Genomic DNA, 20026 nt, shown 5'->3' with positions numbered 1-20026 from the left:
ATATAAAAAAATAATTACATCATCTCACACGACACTTTAATTGGTATAATAACTTAGGACTAAGTTTCCTTACTTACGACTCTTTACAAAATTACAACAGACATATATCGACTATAAAAGACAGTACAGAAAATGTTTCACACACGAATAAAATAATTTACAAAAAGCAGTCGAACATTAAACATCACACACATTAAATACCCTAAATAAATAAGTCACAAGTCACCGAGCCTCGATCGCGACCGCGGCAGCTCCAGCCGCCCGGCCGGGGCCGACGCTCGCTCGCTCTTTGGATCTGAGAAGAGTTCATTGAACGTCCACGCGTCCACGTTTGCACCCTCATATTCGCAGTTAGTTCGTATGCTTCACGTAGTCGGTCTCGAAGTAGGCGGTGCCGTGCGCGCCCTTCCTGTCTAATGCTCTCACACGCACGAAGAGGAATGCCGCCACTAGAGATGCTACTACCAAAACTAATAACAACATGACGAGACCTGCCACGAACGATGGCACCGACATGCATATAGTTTCCGGGTCGGTGGCTGGAGATTGGATTACCACTGTTTCATTTGTAGCGGCATTATTTAATGCGAAATTAACGTCTCCTGGTGCTACTACTTGAATTGTCCGACTTGTGTTCACGTCTGTCATTTCCTGTGCATCTCTCTTGTATATGCGAGACGGTGTTGCGGTTTCTCGCCTCTTTCTCACTCCAACTAATGTCTCTGGAAAACCTTCGACTGAGCGTGGGCGACCTCCGAGAGTGGCGAGGTTCCCGTGACCTTCATCTTTCCTTTTAACGGTATTGTATACACCGCGGCGGCCCGGTGGTGGGGGAGGAGGTAGGTTTACATCGTCTTCATCACGATTGGGTGCCGGTGACGAGGGACTTGGTGCATTTGGTGTGGATGACACTTGTGCTTGTGGTGGCGGAACGGCATCGTCACGTTTTTCGGAGTAAGCTCCAGAAGAATCTGCTGGATGTCTTGGATCTGGGTACGCAGGTGGTACTCCATAATCAGAGTGTGGGGCAGGAGGAGGTCCATATTCTCCATGAGGTGAGCCAGATAATGCGTATTCACCAGCTCCCAATGTATTTCCACCTAATAAAGGCACGCCGTAATCTGCGCCGAGACCTCCGCATTTTGGTTCTGGACAATTGTATCTACAAACTTGAATTACACATTGGAAGTGAACATTCATAGAATCTGGGAATTTGAAAGCTTGGAAGTATGCAAATGATACAACAGACGCAGATGGACCGAAGTTCTTAATCTTCTGGAATTTACTCATGATCTTAGGCCGAACCACACATCCATACTGATCTACAAGCTGTATTGGTGCACGTTTACCGTCATGAGCTACACAGTTTCTGACAAGCATGTCGAATTTATTTTCGTCGTCTTTTATAGCCAGTACCATTGTCATCGTTTGACCAATTTTAACTATACCAGACACTTCAGAGGCCCATGGTCCCTTACCGACTTGAATTTGCATCCAACATTGCAAGTTGTCGCCGAGAAAGTTAGCGGTAACGGCATGCAACATATCGACTTGGAAGGGTCTGAAAGTGACAGCCTTTTCATAAAAGTCGTACCACGTGCATCTCAATTTTCTCGCTTGGTCCCATACTTCCTGAACGTAGGGATCGTACTGAACTATTATCGTATTTTCGACGTACGATCCGCTAGGTGTTGGGCTACCATATGCGGCGACATTATGATTTGCGGAGCTACTCATGCCACAACTGTTGAGGAATATTTCAAATGTAGCGCTTAAGTGACCGGTTCCAGGCTTTAAATGCATACACTGAGGATCGCTGTAAAATCCTTTAGAGAATATCATACCATAAAACGGTCTATCGAACTCAATATTGACTCGCATATGTGTCTTTTCGCATTGAACCTGTAGATGTTTGATTTTTGGACTGTCAGGTGTTGTTAAGGGCCAGGGGTCATCTGTGTGGGCGGGTTGTAGCGGTGGTCCGTAAGCACCACCGCGATGCTCTAGGGGTAGCGAGGCTGAGTCCACTGGCGGTTCGCATGTTGCATCCTGAAAATAATAAAATGCAACATGTTATTTATAATCGATAAAGTTTATTATATAAAAAAGGTGGAGCAAATGTTTCGGTTTCTTATTTGTATTACTAAAATTATTTCTCGTTGTGAAATTCAAGCGCCATTAAAAGTGATCCCTCATAACGAAGATATTCCTACCGATACAATCAGTTTATTGCACCTTATCTCGTTTAACTTGAGCGGTATAATCGAGGCACACAATAATGAAATAAATGCATCGCTGGCTAAGAGCACATTCCGGCGCGCGGGTGCGTCGCAGTCTACTTCTCGACGCGCCATCCCCTCACCTAGCGATGTCTTTCCGACTTTCTACACTGATGGATGGCCCGTGCTACCGATTATGCTATTAATCAACGTAATTTTGATGAATACTACTTTCACGACCTTAGAATCTTGCGACAGGTACAATTTTAATAAGATTTCAAATGTGGTTAAATATAATTATTTATATTTCATAAACTTTCGATGTCTGCAATTTTAAAATTAAAACTAGAGCAGGTAACACGTAGGTATTATAAGATGGAAATAATTTGTTTTAATGTTTTTTTGTTTAAATAAAGTAAAGTAAAGAAAGATGAAGTTAATCTCCGCTATGAATTAACCAGTAAATATGGACCTGACCTTCAACCTTTAAATTTCGATTTTTATCACAATAATCAAATACCTGAAATGCATCTACCTACAGTATAAGTATTATAATAGGTACGTACTACATAAAGTGTTCAGCTTCTACAACCTATAAAATAAACGCTTTCAGCAACTACAACTTCATTGAAAAATAAACGGATGTTTTCACATATGTATGAGATTCTCATATTTCATTTACTGTGAAAATAATTAGAAGTGACAAGTGTAAGCAATAAGAATTATAGAGATACGGTGTGTAGCTGCGTACCGATCGCATTTTCTAAACCGGTTAGAAATTACCCACTGCTCGAGTTTGCAAATAGCAAAAGAAAATGCTATAAAGTTGCCCTAAAGGGCGCGTTTCACAAGGCGTATAGACTTACATATTTATAAATATCATGATTTAAAATTAGTCTTCATCTATATTTATATCGCGATTTCGAATTGTATGATGTTTAGAAAAGTGATACTATTTCTAGATCAAGTGAAACTGCAACGAAGCCGATTATTATTCGTAAAGATCTTAACTGTGTATGATGCAGCCACTGTTCTATTAGTGGCTAACGGATAACTGTCCATGTTCATCATATGAGACTTGTAACTATAATAACAAGAACAGTAAATTACATTTAGCCATCTACGTGTATTTAACATTCTGCATTTCGAACAAAAATAGAGCTCTACTATTAAAAAAAAGTACGAAGTTATCTTAAAAAATTGAAAATACATAAATGTAAATTGTTTTGAACAGTCATAAATTATTAAAAGACTGAATTTGATATTGATCCAAGTCTCTCATGTGGCAAGTATTGGAAGGTACAAAGAGTGCAAAAAACCGCATCCGTTAAAATACACTACAAAAAACCCCTTTGCCAAAAAACGGAAGCACACCGATGCACATGACCTAATTTCGAACCCTTTTTTCCAAAATTATTACTAAAGCGTCTTAACCACGTTATACATGCTATCTAAATAAAACAACAAGCTTTGGTAAAACTCAAAGAATTTAGAACCACTTGGAAAGCTCAAAACAGAAGTTCACTATTCCCATGTTGTATAATATCTTAATAGTCTTATTTAGTAAAAATTTAAGTTATACAAAGGTCACAGAAAGCTGATGAGGTTGATGTATAAACATGTACGAATATTCTTGGGCAGAGATGAAAGTTGTTATGAATGTTAAATAAATGAAACCGGAATTTGCTTTCGTTCAATTTGTAAGTAACAAGTACATTGTTATTTCCATATAATGTGAGCTTGTAACAACATATTAAACTTTTACTATTATGTTCTTTGTAATATGTTATTACAACAAAGTACGTGTTACATATTTCATGAGAAAATCTAAAACCTTTATTTGAAAGAAATTAATTGACATGATTTAATTAATTAGTAAATGTTTTAGGTTAGTTTAAAATTATAAAAGCTTAGTGCTTCGATCAGAACAGTCATATAATTTCAAAATGTTTGACATTTATTTATTTAATTGTCACATAATATCGATCACTATTAAATCGCATTATTTATTATGATATAATCGTCTGTAATATAATTAGAGTCACGACAGAAAATGAAATCGTCTGCACGAATCGGTTACATAATTCAAAGCTCGAAATTTTATCCGCAGTGAAAGTGATATTTGGTTATTGGTATAATCTGAGACTTACTTATCATCATGATCGTATATTTGTAAAACCGATAAATGAGAAATCGCTTTAGCTATCTCTGCATTACATTTTGGAAATTTCTTATTTTCACGTTATGTAAGTGGTTTTTTACTTTTAATTTATTGTAATTTGTCTTAACACATTGGTATGTAATTTTTTTAAGCTAATATTTTATTTTCAAGTTAAAGTAAAATATCCGTGTCTGGGATACCTAAAAAAAATATGGATAACGCTACATAAGAACGTAAAGGAAGACTTTATAATATGAAGATTGACGTTTTAATACCCTATATCTGTGGCGGAAAATTATTTTAAATAATAGCGATTCGCTTCCAACATTTCCGTTTGAAAGAAAACAGTTGTAAAAGTTGATGGTATAAGTTTAACGTTTAATATTAAAGAAGTTGTCTGTGATAGATTATTTATTTAATTAAATTTTATAGTAAAATTTGTTGCAAATGTAGAGCCTATTGTAGAAAATGTATTAATCTAATATATAACAGTAAGAAGAGAAATGCAAAGCATATATTATTAAAGGTAATCTGATGCACAATATCTGAACATCGTTAACATAACAATGCAGTGACATTCCTGTTGAAATACAAAACGCTTTTATACCAAGTATTATAAAGTTTTTGCTTTGGTGTAGTACCTACAGCACGGCGTTTGCAACTATCTAACATTATTTTCACCGTATTAAATAAATAATTCACTTGTAATATGGACATGGACGATCTGCTATAATTCCGTTGAAGTGAAATCTAGTTTACGGCGATGTGAGAAAAAACAATGATGCTGCACTAAGTAGCATCAATTGCATCTAGTCCGCTAAAACGACGGTTAACTTGCAGTATATCACGCTATGTTTATTGTTTATCGAATATAAATATTTTTTTATTGTTAAAAAATCGCCACAAGCATTGCACTGCGTGTATACGGAAATATTTTTTACTACATTTTTTATTTTTTTTCTAGATTTAGAGCTATTTTGTCGATTTTGGAGTTGGATTCAATTCACGCAAAATAAATATTTTTTCTAAACATTTAAAATAATTTGCCTTGAATAATAAGTGTTTTTTAAAACCTTTAAAATAATATTTTTAGCCATCTCATTAATATTTTAGATTTAATGATTTATCTATTGTTAGAAATGTTCACTTGCCAATAATTTTGCAAGCCGTTCGCTATGGTAATTTTGTAAGAAATTTCGAATTATATTATTTTAATTAACATTCTAATCACCCACTTTCCTTTAATTTATCACGGTGCATACTAATTTGTACAGATTATTTTCTCTCCTACAAACACAAAAAAAAAGTTAACCAAAAATTGTTTAAAAATAGGATTGTTAAAAACTCTTACCTTAAAGAGGAGCGTCGCCAGCAGCAGCAACAGCCTGGTCCTCTTCATAATCGCGGTCCGGTCAGTCAGCGGCCTGCAACCAACGGAAAGCGTTCAGGTGGGTAAGATGGCGCGCGCGGCGCTGCAGCAGCGCTATTGCGCGGGCGCGGGTGCTCGCATGGCGGCCGACAGCGAGCACTGCCACCACGCGAGACCCTCCCTTCCCTCCCCTCCCTCCCCTCTCTATCTCTCCCCCTCCCCCCGGGTGACCCACTGACCGAGTGCAGCGTATACCGGAACTGCACCAGATGCATCTTTCACCGATACGCTCCTGATGCGATAGGAGGAAACCGCGCGCGGCCTTCACCTCGCGAGGCAAGGTCGTATTGATTAATTTTCAAAATGTTATGACTTAATTATGGCGATTAAAGTTGAGTAGATAGATTTTTGGGATTTTAAAAGCGATTTTTTGAGAATAATAAAAGGGTTTTGACTGAACTGTGCATATTAGTAGCATAAGAATATATTTAGAATGATAAAATATAATGATATAGGTATTCATAGTTGTGATGTTATATGAATAAGAAGGTAAATAATCTAGCAAATTGAAAAAAAGTTCTTTGCATAAATAAATAAAATGTTAGAGCAAGAAGACAATTATCTTCACAATTACGTTGATGGATTTCGGAAATGTGGATTATTCTTCTAAAGTGTGTAACTGATAAAAGTCTAAGTCCGTTACCATACAATTAAGCGACCTTGACCACTGACCAGTAGACCGTGATGAACTTTAAATTTTGGCACAGAATTATGTAACGTCGACCTCTATCAATAGCAACAACAAAATCATCAATCTTGCTAGGTACATATTATGTACCTGTATAGTACATACTACATATTATGGGCGGTTAATTAAATAATGAAATATGTAATTTAGATTTAGTGAACTAAAAGAGTAATTATTTATTTTTGGAGAGCAATTATCTAACGGTATCCAAGTTTTTCTTTCACTGAAATGTTTGAAATAGTCAATGAATTGCATCCTGCGTTTTTTTACAACGAAGCGAATTCTGATGTTTTCTCCTGCAATAGCTCTTCGGCAAAAAGCTTTTAATTGCCCGTCACTTGCTTCATAAGGTTTTACTGAGCTAAAAATAATATCGTAGGCGTTTAAGAAACGACACACCCGTAGTTAGCCGGCTACGGCTACGATAGCGATTTCACCAGACTGCATGTTGTTAGAAAGTTCCATCTCGTCATTCGAGATCACAATCAAATGCATGTTCATTTCGCATTAGAGTGTGCTAAACAATTCCGTCATAAAAATGATAATCGAAAATAAATCCAATTTTATTAAGAGTTCAATGTGAATGTAGCTAAATACAAAGCGTCGTAGCGGAGTGTAGCGCTCGCTTGGATCACGTACTTTCATGTTATGTTTAAAATTGTCAGACGTTTTAAAATATTGAAAATTATATAGAACTAGATTTCTGCCCGCGGCTTCGCCCGCGTTTTAAACGAAAAACCCGCATAGTTCCCGTTCCCGTGGGATTTTGGGATAAAACCTATCCTATGTGTTAATCCAAGTTACCCTCTATATTTGTGTTAAATTTCATTGTAATCGGAATACACATCCTCACAAACTTTCGCATTTATAATATTAGTAGGATTAATAAGAGTGATTCTAAAATAAAACAATTTATACATTCCGCTATTAAAATGAGACGAATGAGATTGTAGGTATCCCATTTTTTATGAAGGCTTTGATACTCTCTATTGATATTCAAATAACCTATCTTCTACTATTAATAGATTCATCATTGTGAATGTACCTACAAGCTTGATGAGCAGTTAATTACAGTATACTTTAGAGCAGGCTACGTAAAAAATTCGCTACACAAAACCTACATACCTTTAATAAAGTAATTATTTCAATCGCCGGCGGTAATAAAAATTAAGGTCTATATTTCAATAACTGTTTTTCTGGTAGAAGCGTATAAAAACTACAAATTGAGCTGTCAAATTCTATATGTATATGATTGAAACATAAGAAGGTACAAGTTACGCCTGAGGCTAAACACGAAGTTTAAATCTGAGAGTTTGACTCTGATTACGCTGTCAAAACCCTCATTAAACTTGGCTTTAAATTTTACTATACATGCTATAATAGTTCATTTATTGTCCAACGCCCAGTAAAACAGTGAAAGCTGCTCTAAATATTCGGTGATTAAGTTTCCTCTTCTGATGAATCAGTCATCTGACAGTACAAATTAGTCAGTTACACGCAAAACAATTACTTTTGACATCTTAACAAAAGAACATCATGTTTTATATCTTTCTTATTTCGGCTACAATTGCAGTTATCTTTTGATTAGTGATTCTAATTCATGATTATATAAATTAAAATAAAGCTGATTTATATGAGTGCCTAAGGACCTAAGAATAGAAGATATCTAAAACTGAGTTCTTTGAAAGATGAAATTCCAGTGTGGGGCGGTAAAGGCGGATTATCTCTAAAATTGAAGAATTCGCAAGTTTCTCAATTTTATTATGTAATAAAAATAAATTTAAACTAGTACTAGACTTTTCACATTAAAAAGCTAAAAAAGAAAGTCAACAATTACAAAATCATCAATGCGCGTGATTTAACATAATTGCTGGTTTAATTTAAGCAAAGTCACTTTCAGCTCTGATTAGTTTTATTTAAATATGTGAGAGAGTATTGCGCCTCCTAATTTACTGCTTACGATGTTAACTTTTACTTAATTAATTACGAGGAAAGTCAAATAACCAATGAGTAATTGTCTAGATGCTCAAAACAGAGCCTAAAATAGAAATTAAAAGAAATTGCTGTACTGCGCCTGCAGCAATAATAAACGAACGATTTCTCTCAAGCAAGTCATAAAAAAACAGCAAAATAATCGAACGCCATTCATGCGTTTCCAAGAATGGCATAATTTGCCAATGTGCCTACGATAATATAACGAGCGAGACACACGTGCCATTGAATTTGTTCTACAAGCTTTCGTTTCTTATGAAAAACATTGGACTTCGCGTCATTTTTATTGATGTGTTACCACAATTTTCACTTTCTGGATGATCGACTATGTTACGATTTCTCATCAAGTAAGAGCATGTAATTCTAATTAAATAGAGTTCGTTTATGTGTACATATAGTTTAGTTGTATGTATATTTATAGCGTAACTGTGTATTATCAATACATCGTGCATATTGATTTGTATATTTCCAACTTCGTGTTCGATTTTATATGACCACATTATAGTTTAGTACCTATATTTTCAAACTGTTGCAGCATCCATCAATCACTTACAAAGTATCCACCTGTGTGATTTGTTTATATTGACGCATCGCATCAAATTCCACGAAAGCGACGTAGGCTCAAGGTTACACCACGCAACACTTTCTCCACTACCCGCACCCGCAGTTCGTTGCTCTCCGAATTTTGCATCTCTGTATCAATGGCGAACTGTCCAACCTCAACATCACACAATGGAACTTCAAAAATCAACCTTACACCTATCACTATAGAGACGCTATTCACATATTCAAAAACAGCAACGCAGCGACCAATGACGGTTTACGTTCAATGCCCGTGATAATGGCACTGAGAAACGTAACGTGGCCCGCTTTCTCTTTTAAAATGTACATAGTCTTTCTCTTACGAGTACACGCCAAACTTGGCAGAGTGAGATGACTATATTAAAAAGCTTCGCAGTCGAAGCTGGGCTCGCTTTCTTCGCCGCACTTGGCATTAGCACATAATCCGGTAACTTTCATTAGTATGACAGTGAGGATTCCGCAAGCGAGCATTTTTTGCAATAGAACGTTAGCCTGAACCTGACCTTTACTACGTAATCATAAGTGTGTGTTTGAAAGTGACGAGGACACTTGATGCCGAAAATAAATGTAATCATTTAATAATTGAGTAACTTTGATATGTTTGATTATTTAATAATCAAAATATTGTTTAGGTTGCGTTAGGTATCGAATCTTGACCTAAATTCGCATTTGATACAGTTTACCTTTTCAATTTGCATCATGTACCTATATTGTATAGGGTAGGAAATTAATATGAACTTTTTTAGTTGTAATTTTCCATTGGAAATATTATACATTACTCTTTTGTCTTCTAAAATACCTTGTAGATATTGATATATTTTTATGTAACATTTTAATAAAAATATTGTAGAATTTACAAAAAAAAATAACAGCTCAACAAATGAATCCCACTGTGAAAACTTAAAACACATTTCCTAATTGATAAGCACAGGCATAACAAATCTATTTAAGTGAATAAAAGTATAAATTGCCTAATCACAAAAGTGGGTCACACGGCACACCGAGTCCGGTTTCCGATTCTCTCTTCCCAATATTTCCATTCTCGCGAACCGGAACTTCCGAGAAACCTTGTTCCTACATCAGTGCGTCCGACAACCGATACGGAGCTATCGTGTAACAAGCATTGACGAATAGAAAACGCATCCCGTCAAATCAACTGTTAATTATTGTCATCAATGTAGAAAGCAATCTAAGCCCTAAACTTTTTTCTAGTGGCTTGTAAGGTTTTTCATTTATGTGTACTTACCGACTTATTCTGGTTCTATACCTACATTAATCAATTTATAGAAACCTAATTATGTATAACGTTTAGAAATTGCATCGATTTAGTTACAGATAATTAAGATCATAATACAAAGTTTAATAATGCTGGGTAACGAGCTTTTATCTTAGCATATGCAATGTTCTACGAAAAATAAAAAATAAATTATTGTTTATCTTGGAGAAGAAAATATAAATAAAAAAAAATCTTTAAATAAAGAGTTGGTTTTTATTTAATTATATTTTCTTCTAATAAAGTTATGACATAACTTAAGATATAAAGAGGAACAACGTTATCACGATAGTAGCCGCTATATACAATACACACAATTTGCTACGAAATTTTGATGACTATTTACGAGTAAAAATTTAGAGATTAGAAGTTATTGGATTGTGATCGGAGAGACAATTAATATAAATTGAATTATTTAATGTTAAGTGAATATTTATAGAAATATGTAGATAAAGATTTGAAAATGTACTATCTAATTAGATAAACATACCGTGCTATTATGAGCATACAATTATGTACCTAATTCAACAAGTTGCACTAAATGTTTCTAGGTAAGTAATCGTAGCGCTAAGTCGTAGCGAGCTTTACCTTTTATTCGTCGATATGTATGTAAAGTAAGTTCAATTTTGGATTGCTATTATTACATTTTTCTTATCATGTATTAGGTACATAAAATCTGAGTGCTATATATTTATTTTGTTGCTTGAATTATAATTACGAAAAAAAAAGAATAATACTTAACCAATTCGAGCATGGAACTCCACTCAAAAATCATGATCTATTAAAACTGAATAAAGGAAATGGACGGCTCATCAAAAATGTATGGAGAAAGTTGGTTTATGGTCTCAAGGACGAGTCCGTCGCTCCCGGTTGCGCAACACCGTGAGATAATGGATGCGCACGGACCCTTGACTTTATTGTGTCGAAATCACAACGCGGATGTCCATTTAAAGACAATGACTCGACATTATTATATTTTGGTAAGCCCCGCTTTCACTCCGATTTATATTTTTCGTTAAGTAATATAATGTAAGCTTTGATGTCATTAAAACAAGTGCAACCTACGCTAGAACATTTATCACATTGTAAAACGTGCGACCTCCAGCATGATCCTTCATTGGTCACTTTCACTCACATTCATGGGTATATTCTAAATGGACTCGCAGATGAGTTACGTAACTGCGACCAACTCACTCGCACTTAAGTAATTATGTTCGGTGAAAGTGTTATATTTTTGGCAAAGAAATGTTCGAGAGATCATGATATATTATATAGCAGCCGTTTCCGTATGTTAACGACTGTTGCGTAATTCAATTTCATAAACGCGTTTTGGCTCGACGGAATCAATCAATGTTATGAATAAGCTTTTTTTGAATACAGCGTAGCGCTAAATTATTTAAATTACAATCACTGGAATGTTAGATGTACTGTACTGGAAATTATGTACTTATAATGGTTCATATAAAATTAACATATAAATGATGGAAATAAATAAATAATCATACTATAATTGATAAAATTAAACCAAATTATTCCATTAATTATTCGGAATTCATGTTATTACTTTGTTACAACATTTTTTTTTGTTCAGTAGAGAGGCGTGAGTAAAGATTTATCAAATAAATGCATTTGAATGAATTGATAATTAGGTTAATACTTACAAATAAAATTCTCGGTGGCATAAATTTGTGTGTGCTTTGTAGAGGAGAAAACCTATAACAACAAAAAAGTTAAATTAAAAAACATAAAATATCTTTGTAAGAAAACGGGTAGGTAACTAGCTAAATACAAATAAAGAAAATTCTTATTTTACTATTAATATAACAATCATATTATTTTATTATCAACTTTACTTAGTATTACATAAAGAAAACATGGTCACTGGAGATGTCTAACCAAAAATTAAAGAAGATCGACATCACAGAAACAATTGAGAAAGTTAAATAAAATATTATACATTATGTCACAAAGCGGAGAATTATCAGATCTATTGTTTGGAGCTAGACACCTGTCTTACGTCGACAATAAGATACAACACAATGCTATTTTCGCCATAATTTGACTTCCTGCGTTGTTGCGGAAATATGAAAGTGAAAGTGCTTTCAAAATATATTTGTAACAAATTACCATTACGCTACGGTATTCAAATACAAAATTAAAGACGTGTTAAAACATCTATCATGTTGTCTACACGGAGAAACTTATCTTAAATGTTAAGTAACCTCCTGTTTATAATAACTGATATTTTAAATGGACAGTAACATTTCTTATGTGAATTTTAATCGGCGGCGTTTACCACCGAATTCATTCACTCATGAAAGTTAAACCATGATTATCTTGTTAAATATAATTATTTCATTAAACCAAATACATTTTATCGTACCACATGTTTTGATATAATGTTATCTAAATCTGATTAATGTTATAGTCGTAAAACAAGTGCGCACCCGTAAATACAAGATGAAAGTGGAGAAAACGCCATTGGCTTGCGAGAAATCGACCATGTAATAAATAATGCACTAGTTTAGAGGCAGCCCTTTGGTATGAGGTATTAGGAACCAGTTATGGCCTTTCAGTATAATCTATAGAGACATATTGTCAATAAAACTTACACGTCACGTTGTCATTGATTATGGTCCATATCTTTGCACCAGTGTCTGAGAGTTGTTGTAAGTTAAAATATTTTAAGAAGGGATTTAGAAATTTTCAATGATTTAGGGTTTGGGCAAATTTGAAACTACTATACTTTATGAAGGCAGATAGTTTATAGATTTAAACAAATTGTAGGTATTTTATAAATCATACTTGAATATATTCCACCTGTTTGTTTAGAAATTTGGAATTATCTTATTTATTAAATGCAGGATTGGACCATAGTGATGTTGTTTGTTTACATAAATTAAAATAGGAAAATCTTTGCATGCAATAACGAAACATCTGTATGGTCCGGTTTTAGCATTTATAAATTGACAGCCTTTAGCTATAAATTGCCCTGATCTATAAGGTTAGTAAAACACATTTCATGTAAAATATAGCTCGTAATGTGAAGGGAGAAACTTCCAAAGTGTCTCCAATGAAGGACAGGTACAGCAAAAGTGAAACCAGATCAATTTCCCCGCGGAAACTCATGCGGAGATTGGAAACGAAAACTTATAGGGGCTCTATCATCTCGTTAGTGACATTTTATACGGGCTCGTTTGCTATTGAATAATGACACATTGTTAACGTAACTTTCTATAGTTAAAAATTATGCAAGTTTTTATGACGATCGTTATTTGTGGGATAGGTAATAAATTAGTGACAATGCAATGCTTTCGGGATTTGTAGTTTCATTACTAGACGTAGCGTAACGTAAAATTTTACACAGATATCACACATGCACATGTGTTTCATGAAATTTTACATGTTACAGGGCCAGGTTCCTATTAATACCGATTAAAAAAGACTATGCAGCTCGCTATGCAATTTTAATTGCGATTAATTTTAATATTGTTGTTATCATTCCTTACGATATTTTGTATCGTTATAATATATCTTACAAAACACTCTCAAATTTTATTAGTTTTCAGACCAAAAAAAATTGAGAAAAGTAAGTTCAGATTGAATCGAAGCAGATACAATGACATTTTCATAATGTACCTAATTTATCAATGTAATCAATTTAACAAGTGCATAATATTTTTTTATACATTCTAAATTTAATGAAAGCTTATTAAATCACTATAAGGAAGATGGATATGCATATTATATGAACATAATGATCATCTAATCTAGTCAACCGGGTTTATAACGAGTCTTGGGTCATTTCCCAAGCTAAAGAAAACTGAGTTCCACTTGTAAAGTGTGCCTTGAAACAATACCGAGGTGGTTCACAGTTTTGATGCGATCACAAACACGGAACAAGAAAGTTTTTTTTCTTCCAGATAACGCATACAAATGTACAATGCTTTAATTATTACTGATCTGATTTAGATTATGAACGTTCACTTTTTGTTTTGAGATGCCTATTTGATAGGTTTGCTTTTCTTTTTATTTAACGAAAACTGATTGAGGTAAGCTGAAACTTTTAAAACGATCTTGCAAACATTTGAAAAATCTTTCAGTTTCTTTTCCTAGCTAAAATTGAACACGTCGCGGTATGTAGTATCTAGGTACATACCGCGACCAATTTGATTTGGTTTTTAACATAAATAGTTAGTTTGGAAGAATTGATTTTGAGCAATAAGTCCGGCTTTTTGTACCTACACATAACAGAAGTAGAAGTACGTACAAAAAGCCGGAATTTATTCTATTGTATTTACTTCTAAGTTCTACTTCAAGTACTCTTTATGTCTATTTTCCTATATTATATGAAGGTATTTATTTTTTGCGTCATCATCATCAATGGCTATTTTTATCTTATTTATAATTTTAAAAGTATTCACCATAAGATACCCAAAACAATTTTAATTACGAGTTTCTGCGCCACTTTATTTACATGAGTGATTTGAAGTTATAAACTTCAAATCACTCATGTATATGGCTTTATAGACTTTAGAAATTACAGGGGGGGGGACACCGTGTTAACGAGTTTGGCGGGCTATATCTTGCAAAGGGTAAAGCTGATAAAAAAGTGTTGTATGGAAACTCTGCTCATTTACATAGACCTTTTCAACGATACCCCACACAAGGGGGTGCGCTCAAAAAAATTATTCAGCCCCCCTTTACATGTATGGGTACCCTTAGGTAATTTTCATTTTTTTATTTTTAAAATTGAAATCCATATCCAAAGTAATCTTAAACCAAGTTTCATGCAAATTGATCCATAAACGTAGAAGATATTGTGCTGACAGCCTAGGACGGACGGACTGAACGATTTTATAAGGGTTCCTTGTCGGACTACGGAACCCTAAAAAACTGAAAATCTACAGAAAAAACTACCGCAGGGAACTATTTTCAATCTTAAGGAACTTCATTGGCATCTAGACGTACAATATACTAACAAGATGCAATATAGCATTGCTCGGGCAATAAAATGTTAATTAAAACAAATGCGTTTGTTGAACAAGTGAAGTGTTATAGAGATGGTACGGGGAGTGGCTCAGAACACTTCTGACACACTGACTCGCTTTCCTTTGCAACGCGCGCGGCGTAAACACGCTCCAACTAAACATCATATTTGAATGTAAATGAATGCTAACGTGGTAACTACTGATGGAATTGAATTATCGTCTTTATTTTATTGGCGCTAAAATATACATCGTTGGTGAATTTATCCCTATGCTATCAATCATGTAATATATCATTGAAGCAGAATCATTTTATTCGTTACTAATTGCATACCTACTTTTACGATAAACCTTAAGGTTTACTAGCATTCATGCTAGTAATTTATCTTGACAAGAATTAACAGAATGACTATTGCATACGCGTCGTTAACTGTCCAATTCCTTAAACGTTTAACGTTACTAATATTTACTGTTGATTACTCAAAGGAAAACCCTTTATTGCAGTTGAAGCAAAGCTTTCCTCTTACCACAATCACCGAAAAGTTCATGAATATTCATCCACACATATGTTTAAAACGTATCACTTTCTTTAAAACTACGCCACAAAATATGCTAACATTAATATTAATACAGTGAAAAGAAAAACACAAAATTATTTCTAGAAGATTACAGTAGGTATTCAGAAAACGCATCTAATTACACTGCACTGAGACTTCTGTTGGAAATTAAATCTTAACACGCTCATTAATGCTTTCACCTTGTTGCTTCCGTTATACTCGAAATTTTAACTCGCAAATATGAAATCTATATGACAAGAGAAAGTGACGATTACATACTTAAATTAATAAAATCAACCACATGCATTAAGAAATTAATAAGCTTTGATTTCACACACTAGTTCACGTAGTCACTAGGTGGAATCCGTCTTGAATAATTAAAGACTCAATAGATCCAATGTTCTGTTTGAGAGAAAAAAATTATAATTATTGATTTTAATAAGAATTATTTTTTATTATAATTAATGATTTTAATAATTGCGTTTTCATTTATAAAATATGACAATAAATAATAATCTAAACAAACGCATATAAATGTAAGCTTAAACTAACTCTACAATAGTGTAAAATTATCAATTTGAATAATGTAATTAAAGCTCTAATCTATCCTTGACTAAAAAGAAAGTTAAAGAAATTTGTACAGTAGTTAACCGCGTTGATGTCTAATACAGGTAAATGACATATTTCTGAAAACCATCCTTACGTGATGTGCTACTGCAATTATTACACAATCACAAAGGATTTCAAAATGTTATAATGACGATTCAAAAGTGTGCATATTACGAAATATGTTTAAGTCCAAACAATAGAATGTTAGATCCTACAATGTAGACAATTTCACAAGAGCACTTAACTTCGGTAACGATATGTAGCTAGCTCCTGTATCCGCTTCGAATATAACTTGAACGCAATCTACAAATTATCTTTCAGGGCTGTCACTGGTTTTATTAAAAAAATACTGTTCATATTTACAAATATATATAATATTATATTTTTCATATCATTACTATAGGTAATTGGCAACGACCTTATTGCTTATTGGCATTGTCTTTCGCATAGGAAAATATTAATTTCTAATTATTCCTATTTATTTTTTCATAAATAATATAATTTGCTTTTCAAAAGTCATAGCAAACAAGGAATAAAATAATGTCCATTCTATCTTGGTAAAATTTTATTCCACCAAATCTATGTAAAACGTAATATGCTAAACTGAACCGAGATGAAACTATGATACTTTTCTATAAAATGACTTTTACATTCTTCAGAAATAAGCTGTAATATTCTACATTGCAATTTTAAAAAATTACAATTACATTTTTAAATGCCATAAGTAGTAATTTCACATATTAACTCAAACAAGAAATACCGCGATACACCTATAAAATGCGTGTTGTGTGACGCTTGGCCCGCTTTCCACATGCCGGGCCTCATATCGTTTCTAGAGAATCTTCTTGATCCGATAGCTCTTAAGTATATACACTTATAGCCTATATTAGAATGAAAATTATCACTCATGGAAAAATGTAACAGCTGCGGTATTTTTTCAATATGCTAATGCGCTTTTCAAACGTCGAGGATACGCGAATGATAACAATTTTAAGTGATGTAAGTGAAAGTGAAATTATGCAACTTTCTACGTTGATTGGTATCCTCAATATTATTAAGTAATTAAATTTTGTTTCAAATTTTATATAGTAATCCACACATTTATCACACGTTTTTTATAAAATATTTAAAAGTCTCCATAACCGTATTAACCACGATGTAGAACTTTTGCCGCTTCACGCATAACAGTACCAATATTTTAATTAATATTTTGCACTGTTTTATCAGTATCATATTAATTGATTGCAAAAAAATAACTCATTAAATCCTATCTTTTCCAAATACAGCATTTAACACATCCACACTGAAGTACACTTTCGTTTTTACATAAAGCACAATCCGTACCTTTTCAGGTGAGCTTTCAATACAGAAAGAGTCCGAAGAAACAGATTCAGGATAACACAGCGAGCTACCGATCACTGTTCCAGGCACACAATCACAGATCAAAATTCACAGTCTGAAAATTGTATAGTTCGTAAAGTGTCACTTTCGTTTTCGCGAGATGCACGCGCGGGTCCAAAGTTAGCGAGCGGACTGGTCGCGCCCGCCGGCACCCGTTTCGTTTTATACGCGTGAAAGTCGCGTCCGCACCTGTGCTACCACTGAGCACATATCCCGGATCCGGCGGTTTTGGCGCGGATTAACATTTTGAAACTATGACGACACATGACACAACGGTTGAATGAATCCGCGTAAGCGCGAGTTATGCTATCCTAAATGGGGAGATGAACTTTTCGTACATTTATAAATTCTTATTTTTAGAAACGTATTTTGTTGATCGTAAAATCAGAATTTTGGCTTAATATTGTAATTTGGAATCGAATGTGGATTATACTTAGTGTATATTTTATAAAAAAAAATAAGTATCTAATTATTAAAATTGTACGTAAAGTACAGTATATACATATAATGAAATCAAATTATTGATGTCAAATAGAAATGTACTATGTTAACTTAATAACATCTTAAATATAATTTGAATTATGAAGTTTAATATCAAGTAAATAAAAAAAATCAAGATAACAATTAATATGTCAAAGATAATAATATTGTAATGTGTGATAGTTATAAAATTAAAAAAAAAATATTTATACTAACGAAAAGTTAGAGCTGAAAACAATCTGAATACGAAAATTTTATTTCAGGTTTCATAAATTTTTTGTCACATTTTTCTCAGATACGATTGACAAACGTATAAAAATTTAACTTATCAGCTAAAGCGGTGGATTAAGATAATTATGATTAGACAATGAAAGCAAGAGTTCTCTTATAAGCAAAGAAACGGATCAAAAGATAAGAGAAAACTTTACTCAGCTAGTAATGTCTTTTCTGTCATTGTTGTACATTTCATTGACACGAGCATTTTCTAATTTTTTTCTACACTACAGTACGTAAAACGATGTTAAGATGCTATTATATGCATAAGTACATATGTATATTAAGCAATACATAAATGTTAATAATATTTACAACAATATAAAAATGGCATATTGTTATTTTATAAGTCCTTTTGAATCTATAAAATATTCTTTAGTTTAGATTTTCCTTTAAATAAATACTGATAGCATTTTTCTCTTCTTGTCTTAAAAAAATCGATGTTCATGAAACAAATGTGGTCTTCACAATTCACATCCTTGAAAATCTTAAACAGAAAAGTATGAATAATACTACCTACATATTTATTTCTTCGATAATGCTCTATGAAACTAAAAGTGCTCAGTACTGTGAGGCTGGTTAAAGAGTGATTATATCAAAGAGAATAATTATTATTAACATTATATATAACTGGCTTTCCTAGTTTTGATCTGGCTCATATTCATACAATTAAACACATTATTTCAAGCGAACAAACAGACTCTAGGCACCTCTCCTTTTTAACGTTTTTCTTATAAATATCTTAATTTTGACTCAGACGCGAGTAGCTTTGTCGTCGTAACTGCTCTTGGTCCGCAGTTTAGAATAGTACCTGCACTAACAAATAAACGTACCTTAGCCATTAAATATTAATTCAATGAGAATATCGTCTAAACTATAGTTTGTTTTATGTAAATGATAAATCGACGATGAAGAACGGACCATAAGTTATATCTACAAATATAATATTTATTTTACGTTTTATGAATACAAAATTGATTGATACGAGTATGAGTGAACTTTTAAGCTAATTGAACAATAGGTTTCTACAAATAAAGAATAGTAATTGAAAAGCGTCGTACACTATAATAACTGGTATGTATTATCTCCATATCATTCAGACGCCGGCGCATGTAGAGATCAAAACAGAAAGTAATGCTTGCCAAATTCGTGCACCTCACAATGGACAATTTATTCGATTTCACTCTTTCCGTCAATTTCATATTTTTTAATGAACGCGAGCTAACCGTGGAAGTTCATTTAATGTGCATAAGTAATTTTAATTAATAGGATTTAAATAAATTTATTTAATCTTACTTTAATCTATTTATTAATAGTCGTACATGATAGTCTCATCATGAATTACAAATTTGGATACAAATTATAACATAATTC

General features: G+C 33.4%; 1 protein-coding gene across 1 annotated transcript; it reads right to left on the bottom strand.

The window, feature by feature from the left end:
• Window positions 1-14: 14 nt before the first annotated feature.
• On the bottom strand, window positions 15-18063 carry dyl (transmembrane protein dusky-like). The gene is made up of 4 exons (XM_090102945.1): window positions 17843-18063; window positions 12006-12057; window positions 5732-5804; window positions 15-2049 (listed from the first exon to the last, which is right to left on the bottom strand). Exons 3-4 carry the CDS (start codon window positions 5777-5779, stop codon window positions 352-354), a joined length of 1746 nt encoding a protein of 581 aa, XP_089959071.1. The 5' UTR covers window positions 5780-5804; window positions 12006-12057; window positions 17843-18063; the 3' UTR covers window positions 15-351.
• Between the last annotated feature and the right edge of the window lie 1963 nt (window positions 18064-20026).

This window comes from Colias eurytheme, chromosome 6 (assembly GCF_061535395.1).
Source record: "Colias eurytheme isolate Ceu_HAF_F1 chromosome 6, ilColEury1 Martin Lab GWU primary, whole genome shotgun sequence".
Classification (NCBI taxonomy): domain Eukaryota; kingdom Metazoa; phylum Arthropoda; class Insecta; order Lepidoptera; family Pieridae; genus Colias; species Colias eurytheme.
Note: the sequence above shows the minus strand (reverse complement) of the source record. Positions and strands in the feature narration are given on the sequence as shown.

Coding starts and splice junctions, on each gene's coding strand:
- dyl (XM_090102945.1), bottom strand. CDS start 5,779: ATGAAGAGGACCAGGCTGTTGCTGCTGCTGGCGACGCTCCTCTTTAAG. Junction 2,050..5,731: donor TGGCGACGCTCCTCTTTAAG/GTAAGAGTTTTT, acceptor TATTATTTTCAG/GATGCAACATGCGAACCGCC.